General features: G+C 47.4%; 1 protein-coding gene across 1 annotated transcript in view; it reads right to left on the bottom strand.

The window, feature by feature from the left end:
* GTF2H1 (general transcription factor IIH subunit 1) overlaps positions 1–26,870 on the bottom strand; it is a 41,521-nt gene extending 14,651 nt beyond the window's left edge. Inside the window, exons 1-10 of the mRNA XM_088451762.1 lie at positions 26,655–26,870; positions 13,912–14,085; positions 13,261–13,453; positions 11,588–11,750; positions 10,830–10,923; positions 9,442–9,591; positions 8,923–9,002; positions 7,423–7,550; positions 5,894–5,981; positions 5,638–5,726 (exon numbers count right to left, since the gene is read on the bottom strand). Coding sequence (XP_088307888.1) covers positions 5,638–5,726; positions 5,894–5,981; positions 7,423–7,550; positions 8,923–9,002; positions 9,442–9,591; positions 10,830–10,923; positions 11,588–11,750; positions 13,261–13,453; positions 13,912–14,065 — 1,139 coding nt within the window. The 5' untranslated portion in view covers positions 14,066–14,085; positions 26,655–26,870. The remainder of the gene's footprint in view (positions 1–5,637; positions 5,727–5,893; positions 5,982–7,422; positions 7,551–8,922; positions 9,003–9,441; positions 9,592–10,829; positions 10,924–11,587; positions 11,751–13,260; positions 13,454–13,911; positions 14,086–26,654) is intronic.
* Between the last annotated feature and the right edge of the window lie 213 nt (positions 26,871–27,083).

The raw sequence follows: 27,083 nt of genomic DNA, 5'->3' as shown, positions 1-27,083 counted from the left end.
ACAATCCTTCTCACACACACAGCATGGCTGCCTCCTCTGACACACTGTACAATCCTTCTCACACACAGCATGGCTGCCTCCTCTGACACACTGTACAATCCTTCACACACACACAACATGGCTGCCTCCTCTGACACACCATACAATCCTTCTCACACACAGCATGGCTGCCTCATCTGACACACTGTACAATCCTTCACACACACACAACATGGCTGCCTCCTCTGACACACTGTACAATCCTTCTCTCACACAGCATGGCTGCCTCCTCTGACACACCGTACAATCCTTCTCACACACACAGCATGGCTGCCTCCTCTGACACACCGTACAATCCTCTCACACACAACATGGCTGCCTCCTCTGACACACTGTACAATCCTTCTCACACACACACAGCATGGCTGCCTCCTCTGACACACTGTACAATCCTTCTCTCACACAGCATGGCTGCCTCCTCTGACACACCGTACAATCCTTCTCACACACAGCATGGCTGCCTCCTCTGACACACTGTACAATCCTTCTCTCACACAGTATGGCTGCCTCCTCTGACACACTGTACAATCCTTCTCACACACACAGCATGGCTGCCTCCTCTGACACACTGTACAATCCTTCTTTCACACAACATGGCTGCCTCCTCTGACACACCGTACAATCCTTCTCTCACACACAGTATGGCTACCTCCTCTGACACACCGTACAATCCTTCTCACACACACAGCATGGCTGCCTCCTCTGACACACTGTACAATCCTTCTCTCACACACAGCATGGCTGCCTCCTCTGACACACTGTACAATCCTTCTTTCACACAACATGGCTGCCTCCTCTGACACACTGTACAATCCTTCTCTCACACACAGCATGGCTGCCTCCTCTGACACACTGTACAATCCTTCTTTCACACAACATGGCTGCCTCCTCTGACACACCGTACAATCCTTCTCTCACACACAGCATGGCTGCCTCCTCTGACACACTGTACAATCCTACTCACACACACAGTATGGCTGCCTCCTCTGACACACTGTACAATCCTTCTCTCACACACAGCATGGCTGCCTCCTCTGACACACCGTACAATCCTTCTCACACACACAGCATGGCTGCCTCCTCTGACACACCGTACATTCCTTCTCTCACACACAGCATGGCTGCCCCCTCTGACACACCGTACAATCCTTCTCTCACACAGCATGGCTGCCTCCTCTGACACACTGTACAATCCTTCTCTCACACACAGCATGGCTGCCTCCTCTGACACACTGTACAATCCTTCTCACACACACAGCATGGCTGCCTCCTCTGACACACTGTACAATCCTTCTCTCACACACAGCATGGCTGCCTCCTCTGACACACTGTACAATCCTTCTCACACACACAGCATGGCTGCCTCCTCTGACACACTGTACAATCCTTCTCTCACACAGCATGGCTGCCTCCTCTGACATACCGTACAATCCTTCTCACACACACAGCATGGCTGCCTCCTCTGACACACCGTACAATCCTTCTCACACACACAGCATGGCTGCCTCCTCTGACACACCGTACAATCCTTCTCTCACACACAGCATGGCTGCCTCCTCTGACACACTGTACAATCCTTCTCACACACAGCATGGCTGCCTCCTCTGACACACTGTACAATCCTTCTCACACACACACAGCATGGCTGTCTCCTCTGACACACTGTACAATCCTTCTCACACACAGCATGGCTGCCTCCTCTGACACACTGTACAATCCTTCTCTCACAAAGCATGGCTGCCTCCTCTGACACACTGTACAATCCTTCTCTCACACACAGCATGGCTGCCTCCTCTGACACACTGTACAATCCTTCTCTCACAAAGCATGGCTGCCTCCTCTGACACACTGTACAATCCTTCTCTCACACACAGCATGGCTGCCTCCTCTGACACACCGTACAATCCTTCTCATACACAGCATGGCTGCCTCCTCTGACACACCGTACAATCCTTCTCTCACACACAGCATGGCTGCCTCCTCTGACACACCGTACAATCCTTCTCACACACACAGCATGGCTGCCTCCTCTGACACACTGTACAATCCTTCTCACACACACAGCATGGCTGCCTCCTCTGACACACCGTACATTCCTTCTCACACACAGCATGGCTGCCTCCTCTGACACACTGTACAATACTTCTCACACACACAGCATGGCTGCCTCCTCTGACACACTGTACAATCCTTCTCTCACACACAGCATGGCTGCCTCCTCTGACACACTGTACAATCCTTATCACACACAACATGGCTGCCTCCTCTGACACACTGTACAATCCTTCTCTCACACACAGCATGGCTGCCTCCTCTGACACACTGTACAATCATTCTCTCACACACAGCATGGCTGCCTCCTCTGACACACTGTAGAATCCTTCTCTCACACACAGCATGGCTGCCTCCTCTGACACACTGTACATTCCTTCTCACACACAGCATGGCTGCCTCCTCTGACACACCGTACAATCCTTCTCACACACAGCATGGCTGCCTCCTCTGACACACTGTACATTCCTTCTCTCACACACAGCATGGCTGCCTCCTCTGACACACCGTACAATCCTCACCCACAACATGGCTGCCTCCTCTGACACACTGTACATTCCTTCTCTCACACAGCATGGCTGCCTCCTCTGACACACTGTACAATTCTCACCCACAACATGGCTGCCTCCTCTGACACACTGTACATTCCTTCTCATACACACAGCATGGCTGCCTCCTCTGACACACTGTACAATCCTCTCACACACAGCATGGCTGCCTCCTCTGACACACTGTACAATCCTTCACACACACACACAGCATGGCTGCCTCCTCTGACACACTGTACAATCCTTCTCACACACACAGCATGGCTGCCTCCTCTGACACACTGTACAATCCTTCTCACACACAGCATGGCTGCCTCCTCTGACACACTGTACAATCCTTCACACACACACACAACATGGCTGCCTCCTCTGACACACCGTACAATCCTCTCACACACAACATGGCTGCCTCCTCTGACACACTGTACAATCCTTCTCACACACACACAGCATGGCTGCCTCCTCTGACACACCGTACAATCCTCTCACACACAACATGGCTGCCTCCTCTGACACACTGTACAATCCTTCTCACACACACACAGCATGGCTGCCTCCTCTGACACACTGTACAATCCTTCTCTCACACAGCATGGCTGCCTCCTCTGACACACTGTACAATCCTTCACACACACACAACATGGCTGCCTCCTCTGACACACCGTACAATCCTTCTCACACACACAGCATGGCTGCCTCCTCTGACACACTGTACAATCCTTCTCTCACACAGCATGGCTGCCTCCTCTGACACACTGTACAATCCTTCTCTCACACAACATGGCTGCCTCCTCTGACACACTGTACAATCCTTCTCTCACACAGCATGGCTGCCTCCTCTGACACACTGTACAATCCTTCTCACACACACAGCATGGCTGCCTCCTCTGACACACTGTACAATCCTCTCACACACAACATGGCTGCCTCCTCTGACACACCATACAATCCTTCTCTCACACAGCATGGCTGCCTCCTCTGACACACCGTACAATCCTTCTCACACACACAGCATGGCTGCCTCCTCTGACACACTGTACAATCCTTCTCACACACACAGCATGGCTGCCTCCTCTGACACACTGTACAATCCTTCTCTCTCACACAGCATGGCTGCCTCCTCTGACACACCGTACAATCCTCTCACACACAACATGGCTGCCTCCTCTGACACACTGTACAATCCTTCTCACACACACACAGCATGGCTGCCTCCTCTGACACACCATACAATCCTTCTCTCACACAGCATGGCTGCCTCCTCTGACACACCGTACAATCCTTCTCTCACACACAGCATGGCTGCCTCCTCTGACACACTGTACAATCCTTCTCACACACAGCATGGCTGCCTCCTCTGACATACTGTACAATCCTTCTCTCACACAACATGGCTGCCTCCTCTGACACTGTACAATCCTTCTCACACACAACATGGCTGCCTCCTCTGACACTGTACAATCCTTCTCACACACACACAGCATGGCTGCCTCCTCTGACACACCGTACAATCCTTCTCTCACACACAACATGGCTGCCTCCTCTGACACACTGTACAATCCTACTCACACACACAGCATGGCTGCCTCCTCTGACACACTGTACAATCCTTCTCTCACACACAGCATGGCTGCCTCCTCTGACACACTGTACAATCCTTCTCTCACACACACAACATGGCTGCCTCCTCTGACACACCGTACAATCCTTCTCACACACAGCATGGCTGCCTCCTCTGACACACCGTACAATCCTTCTCACACACAGCATGGCTGCCTCCTCTGACACACCGTACAATCCTACTCACACACACAGCATGGCTGCCTCCTCTGACACACTGTACAATCCTTCTCTCACACAACATGGCTGCCTCCTCTGACACACTGTACAATCCTTCTCACACACACACAGCATGGCTGCCTCCTCTGACACACTGTACAATCCTTCTCTCACACACAGCATGGCTGCCTCCTCTGACACACTGTACAATCCTTATCACACACAACATGGCTGCCTCCTCTGACACACTGTACAATCCTTCTCTCACACACAGCATGGCTGCCTCCTCTGACACACTGTACAATCCTCTCACACACAACATGGCTGCCTCCTCTGACACACTGTACAATCCTTCTCACACACACACAGCATGGCTGCCTCCTCTGACACACTGTACAATCCTTCTCACACACACAGCATGGCTGCCTCCTCTGACACACCGTACAATCCTTCTCACACACACACAGCATGGCTGCCTCCTCTGACACACTGTACAATCCTTCTCACACACAGCATGGCTGCCTCCTCTGACACACTGTACAATCCTTCTCACACACACACAGCATGGCTGCCTCCTCTGACACACCGTACAATCCTTCTCACACACACAGCATGGCTGCCTCCTCTGACACACTGTACAATCCTTCTCACACACAGCATGGCTGCCTGAGACCCTGCATGCGTGAGACCCGCTACGACCGACAGCGCCCGTCGTAGCGGGTCTCGATTCAAAGGGGACGAGCTGTTGATGTTGATTGACAGCTCGCCCCGTTTGGAAGGCGGGCCGGGGGGGGGGTTGGCAGCCCAAACGGGGGTGTTCCCATGGGAACGCCTACCGTTTGGGGGCGGCCCCACTGACATCACTAGTGATGTCAGTGGAGAGCTTCTGGCTCAGACAGAGCCAGAAGCTCTCCGGGGCTTACGACAAGGGAGACCCTGCCCTAGGGTCTCGTCGGAAGCCCCGATGGTCGTGATGGTCTTGACCATCACCTTAGGCGGTCGTAGGGCTGTGGGTGTTAACCCACAGCCTTACCACCGCAAAGGAGGACGTCTTGAAAATTCAAGACGTCCTCCCCTCATTCAGACCGAGCGCACGCTCTGTGCGACCGGCTCTGAATGAGGTCCTAAATACCTTGATATTGATATGAAAATATATATTTTTAAGGAACCAGAGTACAATTTAAACACAAAATGAAGCGACAGTGAATTTGTGACTTACCTATCGGATTTCTTGAGAGTTAGCGCTATTGGTTTTATTCCGTTGCCTTCCCCCAGATCTTCATAGTCTATGGCTTCCTGTAGCTTCACCTACAAGGGAAGAGCAGACGCGTTTTTCTCCGCCCCGTGTAATAGAGGCCTGGCCTAGAACGCAGCGGAGACCTCTGGCAGGGTGCAGACATTATGCAATATAACCAGGAGCGGGCAGCAGACCTTACAATGGCAGCAGGCGACCCGTCAATAACATTCATGTTTACCTTCTTTATAGGGGGCTGAAAGAAATCGGAGTCCCGGGAATTCCCGTCTGTGCTACTCGTCTCGCTGCATTGATCATTTTGTGCTTCTCTAGAAAGATAATAAAACGCAGACCCATTAGGCCGGGCTGAGGAGCCAAACACTGCGCGACATTCAATAACCACCCAGCCTCTGCGCGACATTCAATAACCACCCAGCCTCTGCGCGACATTCAATAACCACCCAGCCTCTGCGCGACATTCAATAACCACCCAGCCTCTGCGCGACATTCAATAGCCACCCAGCCTCTGCGCGACATTCAATAGCCACCCAGCCTCTGCGCGACATTCAATAGCCACCCAGCTGCTGAGCGACATTCAATAACCACCCAGCCTCTGCGCGTCAATCAATAGCCACCCAGCCTCTGCGCGTCAATCAATAGCCACCCAGCCTCTGCGCGTCAATCAATAACAGGGGAAGGTGCTTGAAAACGGGGGAGTGGAGATCCGAACGCAGCCGTGCCAAATGGTCAAAAGGGCGTTTAATGGGAGTGCATAAGTAGTAAAGGAGCGTCATCGCCCACGTCACTTGGTTGTCTTTTAGCCTAAACTGCTCGCAGTGATAGCGGTAAGAAATTCCTACCACAACCAGTGTGAGCAGTTCAGATGCCTTTCGATGTTCCCGATTAATCTAATAAATACCGGAGATGACGTGTTATGCGAACGGCAAAGGGGCGTCTTTACAAAATAGCGAGCGCATATTTCGAACGCTCGCTCAGACATAGAGGCGTCAACACACCGCAAAGAGCGAGCGCTCATTTTAAATATCCGGCCCCTTTTTTAGAAATAGCGTCCGGCTCTGAATCAGGCCCTGTAACTTATATTTATATAGAAGACTTTTTTCAAAATACATCTCTGTTGCTAAATGTGCCTCATTCTTTGTAATTAGCCTGCAGTACCTGGTCTACCACAGGGTGGCGATGCAGCTGTAATAAAAGTATGTACAGTATATATTTTGTGGCAGTAACTAGAGTTTTAACAGAGCCGCAAGGTCCGTGCCCCAGGTGAGGTGCGGAATTAATAATGATTTAATAGTCATGCATCAAATTAATTTTTACAATGTTATCTCAATGTCTAGCAAGCCCAGAAAGAACAGTAATTTCCTATGTTAAATTATATATATATATATATATAGAGATTTATTACGGCTATTATGGGAAAACTGATACAGAATTATGTGCCCCAGACCGTAGGGGCTCAGGATATATGATGTCACCACAGGCAGAAAGGTCCTATGGTATTATACTATAAAGCATTTAATTGTCATTTGTCTAATTCAGAGGAACAATGCGAGTCACCCTAATGTGCCCATTATAGGACACCCGGGTTATTCTCATTCACATAACAAAGTACAGCGATTGTAAAGCGACAAAATAAATTAGGAATTCCACCCTCGCTCCCCCTAAAAAAAAAAAAAAAAAGGTGCGATGTTACCCTCACTATACACAGACCAGAGGGAACATTATGCCAGGCTAGAAGGAGGGTAAACGCACTCTTTTCGGAGTCCCGCTGCCAGCACCATGGCGCTGTGATGGTTGAATCGTTTGATGATGGCGGCATTGCTGTTCTCTTTCACGGATTTTGCGTTTGACGTGGATGGCACTGATGAGTTTCCGTAGCCCTGGAAAAAGGACACAACAGGGCAGGCATTAATGGATGGCACTGCTCATTAACTACAACTGGCGACTATAGAAACATAGAATTTGACGGCAGATAAGAACCGCTTGGTCCATCTAGTCTGACTCATTGTTTTATCTCCTCTTAAGTTTAGACTAACCTCTCCATTACTGTGACCCTTGTATCCAGCCCATCTGTGTCACCCGTCTGTCTGCCCCCTCCCCTTTAGAATGTAAGCTCTCACGAGCAGGGCCCTCATCCCTCATGTGCTTCTCCTTCACTTAATTACACTGTAATTTACAACAGCACCCAACCCTTGGTTACAGACACCATGCTGCTTATCTAAGTGTTATGCAGCAATGTATAAATCATGTATCTGTCCTGCATTGTTTGTACTGTTAATATCTGTATTTTCTTTGTGTGCTTATTTCTTTATGTACTGGCGCTGCGGAACCCTTGCGGCGCCATATAAATAAATAATAAGGAAGCGGATTGCATCGTGTTTCCCCCTCACCTCCAGGGGGCGCTAGCTGACCGGATCTTCTACTCTCATTGCGCTTGACCACGTTGTGTTAAGCTGGGTACACACTAGGACGAAGAATTGCCCTGACGATTGGCAAGTGCATACAGACTAACCAATCATCGGCCCAATGTGTCCTGCCTGACGTCACAAGCGATCGGGCATTCACATATAGCTGGTAGGCACCTGCAACACGCCCACGATATAGCGGCTATTCAAATGAACGGTTGATATGTCGGCCAGTGTGTGCCCGGCATAAGAGTCGCCCCGCAGTCTCTGGGTGTATGTTTGAAATTAAATATTTTTAAATGTGCAGAATAATCCAGACCCTTTTCAAATAGATTTTTGCCTTGTGTTCTATATACATTTTAATCCGATAAGAGTAAAAGTGAAATTAGTATTTACTGTGATGGATAAAAATAGGGACTGGTATGTAGGGATTTACTAGGATGGACATCTTAAGCCATGGTTGGCATTGATGGCATGCCTGTTTCCGATGCTCATCAGGTGGTGCACTAATTCAGTACGAGTAATGTTACATATTTGCAATAGGATACCTATCTTATTCTAGATCAGTGGTTCTCAAACTCGGTCCTCAGGACCCCACACAGTTCACTTTTTGCAGGTCAGCCAGCAGGTGCACAGGTGTATTCATTACGCACTGACACATTTTAAAAGATCTACAGGTGCAGCTAACTATTTCACTAGTAATTATGTGAGGAGACCTGCAAAACATGCACTGTTTGGGGTCCTGAGGACCGAGTTTGAGAACCTGTGTTCTAGATGTCGGTTCTGCGCCTCGCACCGCCCTAGAGAAAAGGGAACTCAATGGTAAAAACATAAACCCCTCTCTCACCTCATCTAGGCACCTGTCTTCCAGGGACAACAGATCCAACATCGGATTTTTTACCCCTTGAGACACCAAAGATTTCAGACCTGGAAATCATTAGACGGAATCATTAATTGGGCATAGAAACAGGGCGATATCTGCAACGTAGATTCTCAACAGACAGCTCAATATATCAGCGTAGCCATCAAGGTCCAAAACGTACACCTGGATTCTGCTCTTACAGACATGAAGCGGCTCCTGGTCCCTTCCGCCAGCCCGATTCCGCCACTTTTTGTTAAAACCGATAAATCAACGTCTTTAGGTCAAAAAGCTCCTGGGAGTAGTGAACGTAATGATCGCCGAGTTCCAGGAGCCAATGACCATGCACAGGGCTAGAACAGCGGGCAAAACATGGCAGAAGGAAGCTGTAGGGGGCACGTACAGACTGTAACAGGTGACAAAAAGAGTTTGTCTTTATGGGAGGCGCACCTAATATTTGGGATTCCCAGCTACAGAAACCATACATCAAAACGGTGGCGTAATTACCTTTCTCGTCCAGCTTAGCGCACTCCGCGAACAAGTCTTTTGATCCCGTGTTGAGCCGGTCTCTGTGGAAGTAATGAGACTGGAAAAAGCGGGTCCAAAACTCTTTCTCCGTCATGTTGTGGGGAACATTTTCATCATACTTGAGCTTTACTGTAAAGAAGGGAACACAAGGTTTGGTATGTTGTGACGACATTCAGAATGCTGACATGGATGGTCTTTATGTAGACAGTCGGCATGTCAACTTAACATTTTTTCACTATTTAAACCCTAAAACGTACTGTTGATATGCAGTGTGTCGGCATAATGATTAAGTCAGCATTCAGAACATGTCAACATTCTGGTGTCGACATAATGACTGGTTACCGCTATCCTTTGTCTATTAACATCCTACAATCAATTGAGGTCATTGCGGTCGCAATGTCCTTATGGACATCTTCAATAATCCAATATATAGTTGAACAATATCAATATCGATATCAATGTTACAGGGGGGATTCGATTAGTTTTTGGGAGCCCAGCACCTGACATTTATTACCAGTATATATATATATAGATATAGCGCACACATATTCCGCAGCGCTATACAGAGAATATTTGGCCATTCACATCAGTCCCTGCCCCAGTGGAGCTTACACTCTATATTCCCTATCAATCGCTCACACACATACACACTAGGGCTAATTTTTGTGGGGAGCCAATTAACCTACCAGTATATTTTTATAGTGTGGGAGGAAACCGGAGTACCCGGAGGAAACCCACGCAAGCACAGGGAGAATATACAAACTCCACACAGATAGGGCCATAGTGGGAGTCAAACCCACAACCTCAGTGCTGTGAGGCAGTAATGCTAACCATTACGCCGTCTGTGCTGCCCAACAAATAGCTCTTCAACTGTGTTCCAATTGGGCGCAAGTGCCGTGCGTGCCCATTATTTCTGCAATCTCCCTCCTGAGCTGGCGATGTGTGCCAAGCCCGGCGTGTGTGTGCCCAAACTGCATTTTCAGCAGCGTGACAAATAGGTTAGAGGGGTTTAGGCACTTTATGCATCTGAACCCGTTGCATTTGGCCATGACGTGCAAAACTTAATGGACGCCCAAAACAATTGAATATCGCAGAGGTCTGGCGAGTCTCTGTTAGCGCCGATGGTTCTGCTGCATTTCCTCAATGATATTGCGTCAAATACACATCAGACTGAGATATAAGGTTCCTGCGCACTGTTGCGTTACCATTTGCTGATTACATGCAGCACGAGACCATTTATGAGATACGATATCCGTATGGTCATCTCTGCAGTGTTCCCCCGACAGGTTCCTCATCTCTATGCATTACAAAGGCACGTTCCTATGGATCTGCTGCCCCCGAGAGCTTACGCTCCAGGCAAATCCTACCTGCGGGGTATGTGCGGAATATGGACTCGATGATATCTGGAGTCAGATTGTACCGCAGACCATTACATCCGTCAGTTTGGGGGCGAACATCTGCCTACAGGAAACAAAAAAAAACATACGTATACATAGCAAAGCCTACACATTACAGACCCAAGTACTGTATGTACTGTAAAGGGACATTTTACATGTAACTAAACCTATAGAGCAGGGGTATTCAACATGCGGCATCCAACTGCTGTGGAACTGCACGTTCCAGCATGTCCTGTCACATTATTGCTATTAGGCCATGCTAAAACTGTGGCAGAGCATGCTGGGATATGTAGTTCCACAGCAGCTGGTGGGCGCATGTTGCTATAGAGCATGGCACCTGTAACGTCACCATACTGATAGCGGCCACCACAGGGGAACAATGGGGAGATAGACTAGCACCATATTCTCCTACATGGGACCCACCCAACTTACACATCTTCCCTGGGTTACCGCTTGGGCTTTATCTTACCCCCCTTCCAGCTCCTGTCCGAGCGCGGTGACGTGGGGTTTTCCATACAGAGATTGCGCAGAATAAGAACAGTACAGGAAATACGTCTCATTTAAGAATTCCCGTGTTTGACTGCAGTTATCCTTTATGTCAGGTATGTAACGCATTGGTTTTTTTAGTGACCCCCAATTCTCCCAGGTAAAATCGCAAGTGGTAACCCTAAGACAGTGGTGCACAAACTACTCTATATGATCCTTTGCCGGCGTCGCGCTAAACGCACCAAGAAGGCGGCGGAGATCCCCACGTCCTGCTTGCTGTTAGACACTGTGCTCTCCAGCGATGTCAGGCTCAGACGATTGGCCCAGAACTCCTCGGCGCTGATCACCTGACTGACGACGAGGTCCTTGTAGAGTTGGAACAAGACGGGGTCCTCCTTTAGCATCCTGAGAAAACAGAGCACATTACGGCGTCATCGACGGTCACTTTCTCAGTTATGGAGAAAGGTTTTATGGATCCATAGGCTAGATGGCTGCATATACCCGCATAGCAAAACTCAGAACGCGTTAAAGTCTCTGTACGTGTAATATAGTCACGCATGTTGCTCAGCTCAGGAACACGCAGCCTACATAGGAGATAGCGGCCATACTTGCCCGTTATGTATAACTCAGGGGACTAGAAAGAAACTAATTTAGAGACCTGACTGATTCTGACCGCCCCTACTACTCACACCATGACCAGTCTGTATGGCCGGATTGCCTCCAGCATATTGTATCATAGGGTGGGAATCAATACTGGGGAAAAACAACATAACAACCAATCGGCTTAGGTCAGAAGTCAGCCGTGCGTCTCATTAGTGTAATTAATATTAAACGCTGACTAATTGATTAAGGGTCACCTATCACGCACTGCCTTATTATGTTTGTATACACAAATACAACGCACATGGGCTCCTACACAAATTCACAAGCATATTGCAAATACTGTGCAGCCATAAGACAGGTGCAATGCAAATTACAGTCCTATGGAGTTATTAGTTCAGAATTGGGGTCAGGTGACCTGCCGGGGGGAAGGGGGGGGGTCCTCATTCATATCGGCCCCTATCCACTGATTCTATGGCCTAAACAGATGCAGGGGAGCACAGGACTATGGAGAGACCAGCTCTGCAACCAGAACATGACTTTATGATACACAGCGCTAGGAAGCGGGTCGATGGTGGCACAGAGCCCCGGAGCGAGTGAGACCCGGAGCAATGTTGATTGACAGCTCGCCCCATTTTGTAGGCGGGGAGGAAGGGGGTGGCTGTACAAACGGAGGCGTTCCCAAAGGAACGCCTGCCGTTTGTGGGCGGCCCTACTGACATCACTCGTGGTGTCAGTGGTGGACTTCCTGCTCTATTAGAGCTGGAAGTCCACTTGGCATTGCGAGTGCAGAGACCCTACCACAAGGGTCTCCTCGCAATACCGATGGCTGCGATAATAGCGACCATCGCCAGGCCGCTCGCACAAGCTGTAGGTGGTCACCCACAGCTGTGCAAGCGGCCTGGATTTAAAAAAATAGGGACGCCCTGATTCAAAACGAGCGCACGCAAATAGCGCGCGCCTCTGAATCAGGCCGGATATCTCTTCCTTCAACAAACATGGGACAGACATGTTTTATATTAGAAAGGGGTGGGGCTTACACAGGAGCAGGCGGAGCTTTGCCATAAAGGAGGCGTGGCTTGGTGAATTTGGCCACATCTGGGGCCTGGCTTATTTTGCCCCAATATTGCCTGGAACAAACTTTGGGACATAGGTCATCATCAACCCTAATGTAGATCTGTGACAATACAGTGTGTGATCCCTTATAAGAGATCCGCGTTCCCCCTCGTTGGACCAGCTGGCTTGGGATTTAGACAAAGGAAGGTAGGTGCCGGTTTGCCACCTGGCTTATCCACTGTGCCAGTTGCCCCTTTACCTGTTCTTCTCCTCCAGCTCCTTGTTAGCCTTCCTCTTGAATTGGGGCAGCAGCTGCTGCAGAAGCTCTTTCACGGCGTCCCTCTCCTTTATTGCTGTGCTATCATTGGAGAAATGGAAGTTAGTGGTCTCTCCCGCATGGAGGACAAGCTGGAGCTGGACCTTTGCTTTGCCATCTGGGCTGATCTTCTGGCCTGGAGAGAGGAAGTGACAGGTCAGGCCCAGGACAAGATAAGAGTCCCGAGGATCAGATGAGGCGGAGGAGCCTCCGAGTGCTGATACAATATTATATATGCAAATACACTACTAGAAGAAAGTCCAACACAAGCCATACGAGATGCCCATGGATAGTCCTTACAAATAAAAACAACTTTAAAAACAGGGTGAAGCTGAGAATAACATAGCAGATACCAGCGCTCGTGCAGCAGGGTAGTAAATGACTCCCCTGTACTTGGCCGGTGGCTACGGTCATCCTCCCTCTTTGGCCCCCAGAGGACAAGTCATGCAGACGAGAGGGCACCAGAGTCCAGAAAACGGCCGGAGAAGTGTAAGAGTAATAACGACACACAATCTCGCCATGAAGAGCGCACTGATAATAAGTCTGCCCAGAGTATTTCCAGCAAGCGAGGTCTCACTGACGCCAGACACTTACACTTGATGTCTCCATACATGTGGCTCACTGTGAAGCGGTCCTTGCCCTCGGGGGCCCAGGCGATCCTTTCTGCCATCAGGTAGAGGGCCCCATCTTGTTTTTTCTGACGCACCTTCTTCACTATCAGCAGCACTTCTTCAGATGACGTAGCCATGGTGGCGAGCTGGGCGGGCGCTGCGGAACACAGATGAACAGTTACAGGCTGGATTACAGGAGGCAGGATAGTGACAGGGCAGGATAGTGTCTGTTAGGATTACAGGAGGCAGGATAGTGACAGGGCAGGATAGTGTCTGTTAGTCAGATTACAGGAGGCAGGATAGTGACAGGGCAGGATAGTGTCTATTAGTCAGATTACAGGAGGCAGGATAGTGACAGGGCAGGATATTGTCTGTTAGTAGGATTACAGGAGGCAGGATAGCGACAGGGCAGGATAGTGTCTGTTAGTAGGATTACAGGAGGCAGGATAGTGACAGGGCAGGATAGTGTCTGTTAGTCAGATTACAGGAGGCAGGATAGTGACAGGGCAGGATAGTGTCTGTTAGTCAGATTACAGGAGGCAGGATAGTGACAGGGCAGGATAGTGTCTGTTAGTAGGATTACAGGAGGCAGGATAGTGACTGGGCAGGATAGTGTCTGTTAGTAGGATTACAGGAGGCAGGATAGCGACAGGGCAGGATAGAGTCTGTTAGTAGGATTACAGGAGGCAGGATAGTGACAGGGCAGGATAGTGTCTGTTAGTCAGATTACAGGAGGCAGGATAGTGACAGGGCAGGATAGTGTCTGTTAGTAGGATTACAGGAGGCAGGATAGTGACTGGGCAGGATAGTGTCTGTTAGTAGGATTACAGGAGGCAGGATAGTGACAGGGCAGGATAGAGTCTTAGTCAGATTACAGGAGGCAGGATAGTGACAGGGCAGGATAGTGTCTGTTAGTCAGATTACAGGAGGCAGGATAGTGACAGGGCAGGATAGTGTCTTAGTCAGATTACAGGAGGCAGGATAGTGACAGGGCAGGATATTGTCTGTTAGTAGGATTACAGGAGGCAGGATAGTGACAGGGCAGGACAGTGTCTGTTAGTCAGATTACAGGAGGCAGGATAGTGTCTGTTAGTCAGATTACAGGATACAGGATAGTGTCTGTTAGTCAGATTACAGGAGGCAGGATAGTGTCTGTTAGTCAGATTACAGGAGGCAGGATAGTGAACAGGGCAGGATAGTGTCTGTTAGTCAGATTACAGGAGGCAGGATAGTGAACAGGGCAGGATAGTGTCTGTTAGTCAGATTACAGGAGGCAGGATAGTGACAGGGCAGGATATTGTCTGTTAGTCAGATTACAGGAGGCAGGATAGTGACAGGGCAGGATATTGTCTGTTAGTAGGATTACAGGAGGCAGGATAGTGACAGGGCAGGATAGAGTCTTAGTCAGATTACAGGAGGCAGGATAGTGACAGGGCAGGATAGTGTTAGTCAGATTACAGGAGGCAGGATAGTGTCTGTTAGTCAGATTACAGGAGGCAGGATAGTGACAGGGCAGGATATTGTCTGTTAGTCAGATTACAGGAGGCAGGATAGTGACAGGGCAGGATATTGTCTGTTAGTCAGATTACAGGAGGCAGGATAGTGACAGGGCAGGATAGTGTGTTAGTAGGATTACAGGAGGCAGGATAGTGACAGGGCAGGATAGTGTCTTAGTCAGATTACAGGAGGCAGGATAGTGACAGGGCAGGATAGTGTCTGTTAGTAGGATTACAGGAGGCAGGATAGTGACAGGACAGGATAGTGTCTGTTAGTAGGATTACAGGAGGCAGGATAGTGACAGGGCAGGATAGTGTCTGTTAGTAGGATTACAGGAGGCAGGATAGTGACAGGGCAGGATAGTGTCTGTTAGTAGGATTACAGGAGGCAGGATAGTGACAGGACAGGACAGTGTCTGTTAGTCAGATTACAGGAGGCAGGATAGTGACAGGGCAGGATAGTGTTTTAGGCGGATTACAGGAGGCAGGATAGTGACAGGGCAGGAGAGTGTCTGTTAGTCGGATTACAGGTGGCAGGATAGTGAACAGGGCAGGATAGTGTCTGTTAGTCGGATTACAGGAGGCAGGATAGTGTCTGTTAGATTACAGGAGGCAGGATAGTGATAGGGCAGGATAGTGTGTTAGTAGGATTACAGGAGGCAGGATAGTGACAGGGCAGGATAGTGTGTTAGTAGGATTACAGGAGGCAGGATAGTGACTGGGCAGGATAGTGTCTGTTAGTAGGATTACAGGAGGCAGGATAGTGACAGGGCAGGATAGTGTGTTAGTAGGATTACATGAGGCAGGATAGTGACAGGGCAGGATAGTGTCTGTTAGTAGGATTACAGGAGGCAGGATAGTGTATGTTAGTCAGATTACAGGAGGCAGGATAGTGACAGGGCAGGATAGTGTCTGTTAGTCAGATTACAGGAGGCAGGATAGTGAACAGGGCAGGATAGTGTCTGTTAGATTACAGGAGGCAGGATAGTGACAGGGCAGGATAGTGTCTGTTAGTCAGATTACAGGAGGCAGGATAGTGACAGGGCAGGATAGTGTCTGTTAGTCGGATTACAGGAGGCAGGATAGTGACAGGGCAGGATAGTGTCTGTTAGTCAGATTACAGGAGGCAGGATAGTGACAGGGCAGGATAGTGTCTGTTAGTCAGATTACAGGAGGCAGGATAGTGACAGGGCAGGATAGTGTCTTAGTCAGATTACAGGAGGCAGGATAGTGACAGGGCAGGATAGTGTCTGTTAGTAGGATTACAGGAGGCAGGATAGTGACAGGGCAGGATAGTGTCTGTTAGTAGGATTACAGGAGGCAGGATAGTGACAGGGCAGGATAGTGTCTGTTAGTAGGATTACAGGAGGCAGGATAGTGACAGGGCAGGATAGTGTCTGTTAGTAGGATTACAGGAGGCAGGATAGTGACAGGACAGGACAGTGTCTGTTAGTCAGATTACAGGAGGCAGGATAGTGACAGGGCAGGATAGTGTTTTAGGCGGATTACAGGAGGCAGGATAGTGACAGGGCAGGAGAGTGTCTGTTAGTCGGATTACAGGTGGCAGGATAGTGAACAGGGCAGGATAGTGTCTGTTAGTCGGATTACAGGAGGCAGGATAGTGTCTGTTAGATTACAGGAGGCAGGATAGTGATAGGGCAGGATAGTGTGTTAGTAGGATTACAGGAGGCAGGATAGTGACAGGGCAGGATAGTGTGTTAGTAGGATTACAGGAGGCAGGATAGTGACTGGGCAGGATAGTGTCTGTTAGTAGGATTACAGGAGGCAGGATAGTGACAGGGCAGGATAGTGTGTTAGTAGGATTACATGAGGCAGGATAGTGACAGGGCAGGATAGTGTCTGTTAGTAGGATTACAGGAGGCAGGATAGTGTATGTTAGTCAGATTACAGGAGGCAGGATAGTGACAGGGCAGGATAGTGTCTGTTAGTCAGATTACAGGAGGCAGGATAGTGAACAGGGCAGGATAGTGTCTGTTAGATTACAGGAGGCAGGATAGTGTCTGTTAGTCAGATTACAGGAGGCAGGATAGTGACAGGGCAGGATAGTGTCTGTTAGTCGGATTACAGGAGGCAGGATAGTGACAGGGCAGGATAGTGTCTGTTAGTCAGATTACAGGAGGCAGGATAGTGACAGGGCAGGATAGTGTCTGTTAGTCAGATTACAGGAGGCAGGATAGTGACAGGGCAGGATAGTGTCTGTTAGTCGGATTACATGAGGCAGGATAGTGACAGGGCAGGATAGTGTCTGTTAGTCAGATTACAGGAGGCAGGATAGTGACAGGGCAGGATAGTGTCTTAGTCAGATTACAGGAGGCAGGATAGTGACAGGGCAGGATAGTGTCTGTTAGTAGGATTACAGGAGGCAGGATAGTGACAGGGCAGGATAGTGTCTGTTAGTAGGATTACAGGAGGCAGGATAGTGACAGGGCAGGATAGTGTCTGTTAGTCGGATTACAGGAGGCAGGATAGTGTATGTTAGATTACAGGAGGCAGGATAGTGACAGGGCAGGATAGTGTATGTTAGTCGGATTACATGAGGCAGGATAGTGACAGGGCAGGATAGTGTCTGTTAGTAGGATTACAGGAGGCAGGATAGTGACAGAACAGGATAGTGTCTGTTAGTCGGATTACAGGAGGCAGGATAGTGTCTGTTAGATTACAGGAGGCAGGATAGTGTATGTTAGTCGGATTACATGAGGCAGGATAGTGACAGGGCAGGATAGTGTCTGTTAGTAGGATTACAGGAGGCAGGATAGTGACAGAACAGGATAGTGTCTGTTAGTCGGATTACAGGAGGCAGGATAGTGTCTGTTAGATTACAGGAGGCAGGATAGTGATAGGGCAGGATAGTGTGTTAGTAGGATTACAGGAGGCAGGATAGTGACAGGGCAGGATATTGTGTTAGTAGGATTACAGGAGGCAGGATAGTGACTGGGCAGGATAGTGTCTGTTAGTAGGATTACAGGAGGCAGGATAGTGACAGGGCAGGATATTGTGTTAGTAGGATTACAGGAGGCAGGATAGTGACTGGGCAGGATAGTGTCTGTTAGTAGGATTACAGGAGGCAGGATAGTGACAGGGCAGGATAGTGTGTTAGTAGGATTACAGGAGGCAGGATAGTGACAGGGCAGGATAGTGTCTGTTAGTCAGATTACAGGAGGCAGGATAGTGATAGGGCAGGATAGTGTGTTAGTAGGATTACAGGAGGCAGGATAGTGACAGGGCAGGATAGTGTGTTAGTAGGATTACAGGAGGCAGGATAGTGAACAGGGCAGGATAGTGTCTGTTAGTCGGATTACAGGAGGCAGGATAGTGAACAGGGCAGGATAGTGTCTGTTAGTCGGATTACAGGAGGCAGGATAGTGAACAGGGCAGGATAGTGTCTGTTAGTCGGATAACATGAGGCAGGATAGTGACAGGGCAGGATAGTGTCTGTTAGTAGGATTACATGAGGCAGGATAGTGACAGGGCAGGATAGTGTCTGTTAGTAGGATTACAGGAGGCAGGATAGTGACAGGGCAGGATAGAGTCTTAGTCGGATTACAGGAGGCAGGATAGTGACAGGGCAGGATAGTGTCTGTTAGTCGGATTACAGGAGGCAGGATAGTGACAGGGCAGGATAGTGTCTGTTAGTAGGATTACAGGAGGCAGGATAGTGTCTGTTAGTCAGATTACAGGAGGCAGGATAGTGAACAGGGCAGGATAGTGTCTGTTAGTCAGATTACAGGAGGCAGGATAGTGACAGGGCAGGATAGTGTGTGTTAGTAGGATTACAGGAGGCAGGATAGTGACAGGGCAGGAGAGTGTCTGTTAGTCAGATTACAGGAGGCAGGATAGTGTCTGTTAGTAGGATTACAGGAGGCAGGATAGTGAACAGGGCAGGATAGTGTATGTTAGTAGGATTACAGGAGGCAGGATAGTGAACAGGGCAGGATAGTGTCTGTTAGTCGGATTACAGGAGGCAGGATAGTGACAGGACAGGATAGTGTCTGTTAGTAGGATTACAGGAGGCAGGATAGTGAACAGGGCAGGATAGTGTCTGTTAGTCGGAACAAGGCATCAGATAATGAGTCACATTTCAATATGAAGCCTCACAGCAGTGTCAGCTGAAATACGCGGCTGGATTCATGGAGAGCAGTACGATGGTGAATTATCGTCTATACACACTAAGCCGCTGTGCTGATCTTGGCTGTGAAATGGTCCCATATTTAAAAGAAACACTTCAACAATGAAAAAAAACACACAAATGCATCTGAAAGTCAGGAAAACGTTAGGCTACAGTAGTGACGTATGTACGAGTCACAACACCAGGCTGGATGGGTCACAGTGATCCAGAGTCTATAATGTATCAGTACTGCTCCATGTGTACCGCCACAGCTAGCATGGAACTGATAATAATCAAAACAAAATATAACGTATCCTTATTGGCCAGAAGTCAAAGATAGTTACAATCGTTCCATGGTCAGGTAGTACAAAGAGCATCACTGTATATAGATGGTATAGTTAGGAGGCATAGACATGAATAGATATTATTGCTAGGACACAGTGCTGTCACTGTGTATGTATGGTTAGGCTTGCCATATCATCCCTTTCATTTGTGACACATGTGAATTACAAAGAATCTTGGCTGATTACATCCTGGTGAAATAGAGACTTGAAGACAGCCAGCCACAGTGTATAGATGGCCCAGTATGAGGATATATAATGTAGGAGTTACTGAATAAACTGTATTGTTGGGCAATGGTGCTGTCACTGTGTGTGGATTGCATAGTATTTGGATATATAAAGTAGCAGACAATGTGAATAGACTATAGGCTGGGACATAGTGCTGTTATTACGTATTGATGGTACAGTATTAAGATATATAAGGTAGGTTACACTGTATTTACCATAGTTCTGAGACATGGTGCTGTCAAAGTGTATGGGTGGCACAGTATTAGGATATATAAGGTGGGGGACACTGTGTATAGACTGTAATGTAGGGACAAGGTGCTGTCACTGTGTATGGTGGCACAGTATTAATATATATATGGTAGGTGACACTATGTATATAGACCGTAGTGCATGCAAAAGGTGCTGTCACTGTGTATGGGTGGCACAGTATTCTCATATATATGGCATGGAGACACTGTGTATAGACCATAGTGTAGGGACAAGGTGCTATCACTGTGTATGCAAGGTGGCACAGTATTAGGATACATAAGGTAGGGGACACTGTGTATAGACTGTAGTGTACGAAGGTGCTATCACTGTGTATGGATGGCACAGTATTAGCATATTTAAGGTAGTGGTAACTGTGTATAGACCGTAGTGCAGGGACAAGGTGCTGTCACTGTGAATGGGTGGCACAGTATTAGGATATTTAAGGAAGGGGTCACTGTGTATAGACCGTAGTGCAGGGACAAGGTGCTGTCACTGTGTATGGATGGCACAGTATTAGGATATATAAGGTAGGGGTCACTGTGTACAGACCGTAGTGCAGGGACAAGGTGCTGTCACTGTGTATGGGTGGTAGGGGTCACTGTGTATAGACCGTAGTGCAGGGATAAGGTGCTGTCACTGTGTATGGGTGGCACAGTATTAGTATATATAAGGTAGGGGTCACTGTGCATAGACCGTAGAGCAGGGACAAGGTGCTGTCACTGTGTATGGGTGGTATAGTATTCGGATATATATATGGTAGGTGACACTGTGTGTATAGACCGTAGTGTAGGGACAAGGTGTTGTCACTGTGTATGGGTGGCACAGTATTAGTATATATAAGGTAGGGGCCACTGTGTATAGACCGTAGTGCAGGGACAAGGTGCTGTCACTGTGTATGGGCGGTAGAGTATTAGGCTATATATATGGTAGGTGACACTGTATATAGACCGCAGTGCAGGGACAAGGTGCTGTCACTGTGTATGGGTGGCACAGTATTAGGATATATATATATATATATACACACACATACACACAGTCAGGTGCATAAATATTGGGACATTGACAGAATTTTCATATTTTGGCCTCTATTCACCACCACAATGGCTTTGAAATAAAACAAACAAGATGTGCTTTACCTGCAGACTTTCAGATTTAATTTGAGGGTAATTACATCCAAATCAGGTGAACGGTGTAGGAATTACAACGGTTTCTATATGTGCCTCCCACTTTTTAAGGGGCCAAAAGTAATGGGACTATCAACTCAAAAGCTATTTCATGGACAGGTGTGGGCTATTCCCTCGTTATTTCATTATCAATTAAGCAGGTAAAAGGTCTGGAGTTGATTCTAGGTGTGACATTTACATTTGGAATCAGTTGCTGTCGACTCTCAATATGAGATCCAAAGAGCTGTCACTATCAGTGAAGCAAGCCATCATTAGGCTGAAAAATCAAAACAAACCCATCAGAGAGATAGCAAAAACATTAGGTGTGGCCAAATCAACTGTTTGGAACATTCTTAAAAAGAAAGAACGCACCGGAGAGCTCAGCAACACCAGAAGACCCGGAAGACCACGGAAAACAACTGTGGTGGATGACAGAAGAATTATTTCCCTGGTGAAAAAAAACCCCTTCACAACAGTTGGCCAAATAAAGAACACTCTCCATGAGGTAGGTGTATATGTGTCAAAGTCAACAATCAAGAGAAGACTTCACAAGAGTGAATATAGAGGGTTCACCACAAGATGTAAACCATTGGTGAGCTTCAAAAACAGGAAGACCAGATTAGAGTTTGCCAATCAACATCTAAATAAGCCATTACAGCTCTGGAACAACATCCTATGGACAGATGAGACAAAGATCAACTTGTACCAGAGTGATGGGAAGAGAAGAGTATGGAGAAGGAAAGGAACTGCTCATGATCCAAAACATACCACCTCATAAGTGAAGCATGGTGGTGGTAGTGTCATGGCGTGGGCATGTATGGCTGCCAATGGAACTGGTTCCCTTGTATTCATTGATGATGTGACTGCTGACAAAAGCAGCAGAATGAATTCTGAAGTGTTTTGGGCAATATTATATGCTCATATTCAGTCAAATGCTTCAGAACTCATTGGATGGCGCTTCACAGTGCAGATGGACAATGACCCGAAGCATACTGCAAAAGCAACCAAGGAGTTTTTTAAGGCTAAAAAGTGCAATGGCCAAGTCAATCCCCTGACCTGAATCCGATTGAGCATGCATTTCACTTGATGAAGACAAAACTGAAGGGAAAATGCCCCAAGAACAAGCAGGAACTGAAGACATTTGCAGTAGAGGCCTGGCAGAGCATCACCAGGGATGAAACCCAGCGTCTGGTGATGTCTATGCTTTCCAGACTTCAGGCTGTAATTGTCTGCAAAGGATTTGCAACAATGTATTAAAAAGTGAAAGTTAGATTTAGGATTGTTTAGTTTGTCCCATTACTTTTGGCCCCTTAAAAAGTGGGAGGCACATATAGAAACCGTTGTAATTCCTACACCGTTCACCTGATTTGGATGTAATTACCCTCAAATTAAATCTGAATGTCTGCAGGTAAAGCACATCTTGTTTGTTTCATTTCAAAGCCATTGTGGTGGTGAATAGAGGCCAAAATATGAAAATTCTGTCAATGTCCCAATATTTATGCACCTGACTGCATATATGTAAGGTGTCACTGTGTATAGACCGTAGTGTAGGGACAAGGTGCTGTCACTGTGTATGGGTGGCACAGTATTAGGATATATAAGGTAGGGGACACTGTGTATATAGACCGTAGTGAAGGGACAAGGTGCTGTCACTGTGTATGGGTGGCACAGTATTAGGATATATATGGAAGGTGACACTGTTTATATAGACCATAGTGAAGGGACAAGGTGCTGTCACTGTGTATGAGTGGCACAGTATTAGGATACAGAAGGTAGGTGACACTGTGTATAGACCGTAGTGCAGGGACAAGGTGCTGTCACTGTGTATGGGTGGCACAGTATTAGAATATATATATGGTAGGTGACACTGTGTATAGACCGTAGTGCAGGGACATGGAGCTGTCACTGTGTATGGGTGTCACAGTATTAGGAAATATAAGGTAGGGGACACTGTGTATAGACCCTAATGTAGCGACAAGTTGCTGTCACTGTGTATGGGTGGCACAATATTAGAATATATATATGGTAGGTGACACTGTGTATAGAATGCAGTGCAGGGACATGGTGCTGTCACTGTGTATGGGCGGCACAGTATTAGAATAGATATATATGGTAGGTGACACTGTGTATAAACCGTAGTGTAGGGACAAGGTGCTGTCACTGTGTATGGGTGGCACAGTATTAGGATATATAAGGTAGGTGACACTGTGTATAGACCGTAGTGAAGGGACAAGGTGCTGTCACTGTGTATGGGTGGCACAGTATTAGGATATATATATATGGAAGGTGACACTGTTTATATAGACTGTAGAGAAGGGACAAGGTGCTGTCACTGTGTATGGGTGGCACAGTATTAGGATATAGATATATATAGGTGACACTGTGTATATAGACTGTAGTGAAGGGACAAGGTGCTGTCACTGTGTATGGGTGGCACAGTATTAGGATATATATGGAAGGTGACACTGTGTATATAGACCGTAGTGAAGGGACAAGGTGTTGTCACTGTGTATGGGTGGCACAGTATTAGGATATATATATGGAAGGTGACACTGTGTATATAGACCATAGTGAAGGGACAAGGTGCTGTCACTGTGTATGGGTGGCACAGTATTAGGATATATATATATGGAAGGTGACACTGTGTATATAGACTGTAGTGAAGGGACAAGGTGCTGTCACTGTGTATGGGTGGCACAGTATTAGGATATAGAAATATATATATATATATATATATATATATAGATATATATATAGGTGACACTGTGTATATAGACTAGTGAAGGGACAAGGTGCTGTCACTGTGTATGGGTGGCACAGTATTAGGATATATATGGAAGGTGACACTGTGTATATAGACCGTAGTGAAGGGACAAGGTGTTGTCACTGTGTATGGGTGGCACAGTATTAGGATATATATATGGAAGGTGACACTGTGTATATAGACCGTAGTGTAGGGACAAGGTGCTGTCACTGTGTATGGGTGGCACAGTATTAGGATACAGAAGGTAGGTGACACTGTGTATAGACCGTAGTGCAGGGACAAGGTGCTGTCACTGTGTATGGGTGGCACAGTATTAGAATATATATATGGTAGGTGACACTGTGTATAGACCGTAGTGCAGGGACATGGAGCTGTCACTGTGTATGGGTGTCACAGTATTAGGAAATATAAGGTAGGGGACACTGTGTATAGACCGTAATGTAGCGACAAGTTGCTGTCACTGTGTATGGGTGGCACAATATTAGAATGTATATATGGTAGGTGACACTGTGTATAGAATGCAGTGCAGGGACATGGTGCTGTCACTGTGTATGGGTGGCACAGTATTAGAATAGATATATATGGTAGGTGACACTGTGTATAGACCGTAGTGTAGGGACAAGGTGCTGTCACTGTGTATGGGTGGCACAGTATTAGGATATATAAGGTAGGTGACATTGTGTATAGACCGTAGAGTAGGGACAAGGTGCTGTCACTGTGTATGGGTGGCACAGTATTAGGATATATATATATATATATATATATATATATATATATATATATAGGTGACACTGTGTATATAGACTGTAGTGAAGGGACAAGGTGCTGTCACTGTGTATGGGTGGCACAGTATTAGAATAGATATATATGGTAGGTGACACTGTGTATAGACCTTAGTTTAGGGACAAGGTGCTGTCACTGTGTATGGGTGGCACAGTATTAGGATATATAAGGTAGGTGACATTGTGTATAGACCGTAGTGTAGGGACAAGGTGCTGTCACTGTGTATGGGTGGCACAGTATTAGGATATATATATATATATATATATATATATATATATAGGTGACACTGTGTATATAGACTGTAGTGAAGGGACAAGGTGCTGTCACTGTGTATGGGTGGCACAGTATTAGGATATATATATATGGAAGGTGACACTGTGTATATAGACCGTAGTGAAGGGACAAGGTGCTGTCACTGTGTATGGGTGGCACAGTATTAGGATATATAAGGTAGGGAACACTGTGTATATAGACCGTAGTGAAGGGACAAGGTGCTGTCACTGTGTATGGGTGGCACAGTATTAGGATATATAAGGTAGGTGACACTGTGTATAGACCGCAGTGCAGGGACATGGTGCTGTCACTGTGTATGGGTGGCACAGTATTAGAATAGATATATATGGTAGGTGACACTGTGTATATAGACCGTAGTGCAGGGACATGGTGCTGTCACTGTGTATGGGTGGCACAATATTAGGATATATATGGTAGGTGACACTGTGTATATAGACCGTAGTGCAGGGACATGGTGCTGTCACTGTGTATGGGTGGCACAGTATTAGAATAGATATATATGGTAGGTGACACTGTGTATAGACCGTAGTTTAGGGACAAGGTGCTGTCACTGTGTATGGGTGGCACAGTATTAGGATATATAAGGTAGGTGACATTGTGTATAGACCGTAGTGTAGGGACAAGGTGCTGTCACTGTGTATGGGTGGCACAGTATTAGGATATATATATATATATATATATATATATATATATAGGTGACACTGTGTATATAGACTGTAGTGAAGGGACAAGGTGCTGTCACTGTGTATGGGTGGCACAGTATTAGGATATATATATATGGAAGGTGACACTGTGTATATAGACCGTAGTGAAGGGACAAGGTGCTGTCACTGTGTATGGGTGGCACAGTATTAGGATATATAAGGTAGGGAACACTGTGTATATAGACCGTAGTGAAGGGACAAGGTGCTGTCACTGTGTATGGGTGGCACAGTATTAGGATATATAAGGTAGGTGACACTGTGTATAGACCGCAGTGCAGGGACATGGTGCTGTCACTGTGTATGGGTGGCACAGTATTAGAATAGATATATATGGTAGGTGACACTGTGTATATAGACCGTAGTGCAGGGACATGGTGCTGTCACTGTGTATGGGTGGCACAATATTAGGATATATATGGTAGGTGACACTGTGTATATAGACCGTAGTGCAGGGACATGGTGCTGTCACTGTGTATGGGTGGCACAATATTTGGCTATATAAGGTAGCATGCTCTGTGACAGGTCAGCGGAGCATTAGGATGCCCGGGATGGGGGTGACGGGGCACGGGGGCACATACCGCTCCGGTTAGGCGCACACAGACAGCGGCTCCATGCTCCCAGGCTGCCCCGCTCACCGCTTCCTCTTTCCTTCCTCTGGGTCTAGCTACGGAACCCCGGACAGCACAAACCACCTCTGCTTCCCAACAGATCTAACACCACCGCCTATTGGCTGATCAGGGGGACAGGGTCCCGGTGACAGCTCTGACATGCCATTGGCTGGCAGCGGTCAGTTGGTAGTAGAAAGCGAACGCAGCAATATGAACTTGGTGATTGGTTGGTTCTGGTCACATGTCATACTTTGCAGCTTTTCCGCCCGTTGCCTAGTTTAAATCACATGGTAATATGTGGGCGCGGCCATAAACCACTAGTAATGACGCTTATCAAGGCCCTGTCTCCCACCAACAAAATGGCCGCCCTGCCTCACAATAACCTCAAATAACCCTTTT

The sequence above is a fragment of the Taudactylus pleione genome, unplaced genomic scaffold (assembly GCF_031769625.1).
Source record: "Taudactylus pleione unplaced genomic scaffold, aTauple2 ptg000027l, whole genome shotgun sequence".
Lineage (NCBI taxonomy): Eukaryota > Metazoa > Chordata > Amphibia > Anura > Myobatrachidae > Taudactylus > Taudactylus pleione.
This window is presented reverse-complemented; position numbering and strand designations above follow the sequence as displayed.